This window comes from Ooceraea biroi, chromosome 12, assembly GCF_003672135.1.
Source record: "Ooceraea biroi isolate clonal line C1 chromosome 12, Obir_v5.4, whole genome shotgun sequence".
Taxonomy (NCBI): domain Eukaryota; kingdom Metazoa; phylum Arthropoda; class Insecta; order Hymenoptera; family Formicidae; genus Ooceraea; species Ooceraea biroi.
This window is the reverse complement of record NC_039517.1, coordinates 10,576,894-10,582,392: the sequence shown is the minus strand read 5'-3', so window position 1 is coordinate 10,582,392 and position 5,499 is coordinate 10,576,894. Positions and strand designations below refer to the sequence as shown.

General features: G+C 29.4%; 1 protein-coding gene across 1 annotated transcript; it reads right to left on the bottom strand.

The window, feature by feature from the left end:
* Positions 1-344: 344 nt before the first annotated feature.
* On the bottom strand, positions 345-3,536 carry LOC105280689 (THAP domain-containing protein 3-like). The gene is made up of 4 exons (XM_011341403.2): positions 1,634-3,536; positions 1,403-1,564; positions 756-884; positions 345-667 (listed from the first exon to the last, which is right to left on the bottom strand). The coding sequence occupies exons 1-4, from the start codon at positions 1,699-1,701 to the stop codon at positions 367-369; spliced, it is 660 nt and encodes a 219-aa protein (XP_011339705.1). The 5' UTR covers positions 1,702-3,536; the 3' UTR covers positions 345-366.
* Between the last annotated feature and the right edge of the window lie 1,963 nt (positions 3,537-5,499).

Sequence of the window (5,499 nt, the reverse complement as noted above, 5' to 3'; positions counted from 1 at the left end):
TATCATTATTTATTGAAAAGTGAACTGTTCACAAATGGATATGAAATCAATGCAATTTATCTAGTATTTGTTTAAAAATGGATGTTGTCAGTGCAATATCCAAAAAATATATACAAGATAGGTCCATATTTTCAGCTCACTTTTATGATAAATACGTGCATTTAGTATATAGTTCACGTTACATATATTATAGAATATCAGAAATAAATACGCGCATTTATTGATAAAAGTGAGCTGAGAATATGGACTATAAATTGCATGCAACAGTGATTTTAGAAATTTATAAAAGATTATAAATATTGAAAATACTTCTATAGTTTATGTAAAATCACACGACGGTGAAATTGCAATGTACCAGATACAAATTTATTTAAATCTTAATTTTAATTTTTTTATCTTACATTTAATAAAATCTCTGCAACAGTATGTTAGTAGCTTATTTTCCTTCAATTCCTTCATGATATCTTTGTACATTTGAACTTTTTTAAGGAGACGCTTATTTTTACGTTGCAACAGTAATTTATCTTTTTTTAATTCTTGGCATGCAGTTAAAAATCGATTCCATTTATTTTCGTCTATAAAATCTGCTCTTCTGAAAATGCCAAACTCGTTGACATAGCAGCGTTTCTTTGCTGAGACAGTGGATTCATCACAAGAGGCGTTTGTTCTAGAAAATATTTCAGTAATGTTATGATTGGAATAAAGGGGATTAGCAAAGAAAGCAATATATTAAAATATATTACAAGAAGTACTACCTTTTTGAACTTTTAATAGAACCAGTGGACACTACAGATTTTGTTAACACACTCTCAACATTATCACTTTCACTTATATTATCCTGTGTTTCTTTGTGAGATTCCATTGAAGTAGAATGTTCAGAAAATCTAAATAATATGAAAATTATTGGAGTTCTTATTATCACAAATATAAAAGTGACTTAAGATAAATTAATTAACTTAAATGGGATAAAAAATGGATGTTTTCAAATTATTAATTATAAATCATAAAAAGAGCCCAATGCTAGATGTTCGTGCAAGTATACTTTATTAAAAAATTCTATAAAATTTGTACGTTTCGGTTTCTGTTCAACCATTATCGGCAAAACAATGTCAATAAATATTATAAAATACAAGGATGAATCACAATTTGTCAAACCAACATATTTGATATATGAAAAATTACACGATGTACACACAACCATATGTTTACTTTGCGATTTATCGTTGTATTTTATAATATTCGTTGACACTGTTTTGCTTATGGTGATTTAACGGAAACCAAAATGTACAAATTTTATATAATTTTTTAATAAAGTCTACTTGCACGAATATGCAGCTCATCTCCTTAAGAATGTTGATTTTTTAAATTTATTTAATATTTCTAAATATTTAAGCTTATTTACTGAATATTTAAGCTTGGAATAGCCTCTGGTTTCAAAAGTTGTTTATCACATAATTTCCGATAATCTTCAGGCTTAAAATGCTGACTGCATACAACACCATTAAACTTTTCTTTTTTTAATACTTCCAACCATTTTTTTCGTCTATCTGGATTTGATGGAATACTGAAAACAGATATTGTATTGAAAAATGATGAATATGGACATCATGATGTGTATAATAATTATACATACCGGTGGAAAATAAAATGTGAGTTTTGCACAGATTGTTCAACGTGGCATACATAACAATACCGAGTCATTTTATCTTACAATTTTATTACTAAAATGTAATTTTTACAAACTTAAAATATAATAACTTCGAAAGTTTAGCACTAAGAATCACTGACAGTTGATGAGTGATACAGTCTCTACTTTTAGGACTCTACTGAAGAAGTATTGCAAGGTCCGCCATTTTCTATTCAACTAGAACCTATGCCAGGCATCTATCAGGCTGAAGTCACATGGCACGTATTTTCTGCGTAACGCGTAACCGCGTAACCAATCAAATCTTTGCCTGCAGAAGCTGATATCCAAATGAAACAATGTGATTGGTTACGCGGTTACGCAAAAAATACGTGCCATGTGACTTCAGTCTCACGTAACTTTTCCCCTAGGATGGAAAATGAAAAATGAAAATTTCTTGCATCTCAGCAGCAATTTCATAACGTAAAAGTTCACGCAAAATTTTCATTTTTCATTTTCCATTCTAGGGGAAAAGTTACGTGATAGATGCCCAGTCTGTTCTTCTAGGGTCTCTAGATCACACGAATTTGAGAGAGTTCTTTTAAGCCTATGGCTGCATTCGTTTACGCAGTAGTTAGTGCATCCACTGTGTATCTCATCTACTGATCACGTGACATAATTTGCCGAACGCACTCCTGCGTGAACGGCTGCGCGTGTGCGGATTGGTGCGGAGTGTTTTGGAGCGCTTCAAATGGGACTTTCGGTTGCGTTTCGGTAAAGCGGCTTGGTACATATCGTTAAGTAAATTTTAGCAATTTTGCGGCAGTAATTTTTAAGATATTTACCCTTTTGTTTAAAGGTTAGTTATTACTTGTTTTTTAAATATCTGAAGCATATTTCATTTAAAAATTTAATTTTTAGAATAATAATGGACGTGATATTGAATAATGTTATTCATATCATACGGTAATGGAACTGATCGATAGTGATAGTAGTTCATAGATTCTGATTTATGGTCAGATAGTAAATAATTTAATTATAATTTTAAAACGCTTCCATATTGAACTTGGGCTGCGTTCCGATTTTCCAAATAATTTTTGATTTAGTTGGAACATTTCGAAGTAAAATAAATTCGTGATTTAGGTTTATTGGATCAGTATTAGAACTAATTTATTCAAAGTCTGTTGTAAAGGAAGTGGTAAATGAAAATGTTCTACCTTTAACTTTTTGTATATTATATATTAGTATATTTAATTTAATTTTAATTATAATTTTGTAGGATCAATTTGCAGAGCTTGTTCTTCACCTTTCTCGTTCTTTATTTTTATAAAATAACTCATTTTCAAGGCAGATCCCATTCATATAGAACCAAGGCTGCGTTCCGTTATTTACTGCTAGAGACCCTCATAATCTCACAACATTTCGTAAACGGTCTGTTCATAAACAAATAATAAACATCTCTATAACATGGAGAGCTCTTAATACAGCATCAATAACGCAATAGTGAAACACGTCTCAAATATTATGACAGAATAATTCAATTATATTATTCAATTAATAATTTTCAATTCTAAATCATTTAAGAAATACTGTAAACAATTTCCAAACATCTTGAGAAAATCATAATTAATGTTGTTTAATTAATATATGAAATGTTGTGAGATTATGAGGGTCTCTATTCACTGCCAGTACTGAAAATCGGAACGCAGCCCAAGTTCAATATGGAAGCGTTTTAAGGTCGGTATTCATAGTCGGATCTTATATACCAGCCTAAATGGAAGCAGTTTTACGTTCGTTTATGCAACACTGCAAGCAGAGCATCCAGAGCAGTACCTCTGAAGTAGCTGCGCAGATGGGATATATCTCTGCATAAACGAATGACAAACGCGCTGCAGTCGCTTTCGCAGGCAGAGTAAACCAGTGAACTCTATACATACTGGAATGAGCCTGCCTATTGTTCTCGACGTCGCCGAGAGAGAGGCGCTGGTGGGTGAATCTTTGTCTCTTTCTAGTACTATCTGATTGGTCAATCGCATAAAGAAGGCGTTACTCTCAGTTGTACTACCTTTACTGCAAATATTGGGCCTTCAAAACATCATCATATTGATAATGTGATATTTTCCGTGTGTAAAACATTTGTGGATGCTGATTTCTGGACTGGTGAACATATTATTATTTGTTATTGTCAAATGTGTGAATAACCGCAAATAAAATATTTAAGCTAAATGCAAACAATAAAACTGTTAAAAATAATGTAATAAAATATATTCTATTTTCTCTTTGTTTATTATAACTAAAATAATTCTCATGCATTGTGCAAATTGTTTGAAGTGTGTCATATTCCTAATTAGTATTAAAGGTAAAATAAAACCATATAATCAATATTCTTCAAAGGTTGAATATTTAGTTTTACCAAAGAATTTGCAAGAAAATGTATATGTAACATGAAAATAATTTATCGAAATGTAGTTTCAGATCAACATAAATAGATCAAATAATTGAACATTAATAATATGAGTAAAACACATTAGTCACTCTAAACACTCCATTTGTTACAATAAGTATAATAGTAAATATTTGTATAATTGTTATAGTATTTATTACAATAAGTATAATAGTATATAAAATAAAAAAGCAACTATCACATCAATTACATGATTAATTACTCATGATTGATTAATAGTTTATCATAGTTTCATAATTGACTGGAAGCATGTGTGATGATCAAGGAAATTAATGGCTGCATAGGAGCTATTAACAAACAAGAAAATATAATAATAATTACCTTATGCATTTAACAACAGAAAATAAAGATCATTAATGCAATTGTGATTGTTATTTAGAAAAGTAGAAAGAAGAAAAAAAAATAAAGACATATGATATAACAAACAATAAAATATAATAATTACCTTATGCATTTAATAACAGAAAATAAAGATCATGCAATTGTGATTGTTATTTAAAAAAGTAGAAAGAAGAAAAGAAAATAGAGACATATGATATAATTGTATATTATAGTTGTTGCAAAATCAAGAAACTGCATGTTATAATATTGAAATGATGAACATTTATGTGTTAGTTACATACATACAAATAAATAAGAGGAATCAATTCTTAGAAAAATAAGAAATGCAACTAACTAAACAGTTTATTAGAAGAAAAAAGAAACAATGAACAAAATGAAACAGTAAGCAGTATTAAAGCAGATCAGATTCGAAAGAAACAGACAAAACTTCTGTACAGTTGTCGTTATAAGCCCATATTCAACACTAGCTTGCAACGATGTTAGCGCGTTTGAAGTCGAGATATCTCGATCATTTGTTTCTAAACATGTTGGAATATTCCGCTACTACAGAATACTTTTTAACCGGAAGAGCGGAAATGGAAAAAAGAAGCTTTTGTAAGAGATTTGTCAACACGCTATTGTTGTAAGTACGTTCTGAATATGGGCTGTAGAATATACTACAAGCATTAAACATTGCTTTTACATTCAATAGTGCGATAAAGCACTAATACAATTTATAATCTTAACTTAAAAATATAATGAAGTAAACAAAAAACTATTTTATAACCTAATTATAAATTATAAAGAATTATAAATTTATTATAAATGAAAATAAAATATATCAATACTGAAAACACAATATAATACTTCAAAATAATGTCCAAACAAGAATATCAATGATATTAATCAACATTAATATACTAATTAACATTACGCACATTTTGTTTCTATGTGATAAATACCCGTCAACAATTAATATAAAACGCTGGTTGTACATATACTATATAAGAAAATAAATGTACACATGACATTTAAGCTGAAGCAATTAAACAAGTAGTAGTACGTTAACAATAAACGATATCGATTCACT

Excerpts from the sequence above, each read along its gene's own strand:
- LOC105280689 (XM_011341403.2), bottom strand. The coding sequence starts at position 1,701 with ATGACTCGGTATTGTTATGTATGCCACGTTGAACAATCTGTGCAAAAC. Across the intron at positions 1,565-1,633 it reads TCACATTTTATTTTCCACCG|TATTCCATCAAATCCAGATA; the intron begins GTATGTATAATT and ends ATCTGTTTTCAG. Across the intron at positions 668-755 it reads TCTATTAAAAGTTCAAAAAG|AACAAACGCCTCTTGTGATG; the intron begins GTAGTACTTCTT and ends AATATTTTCTAG.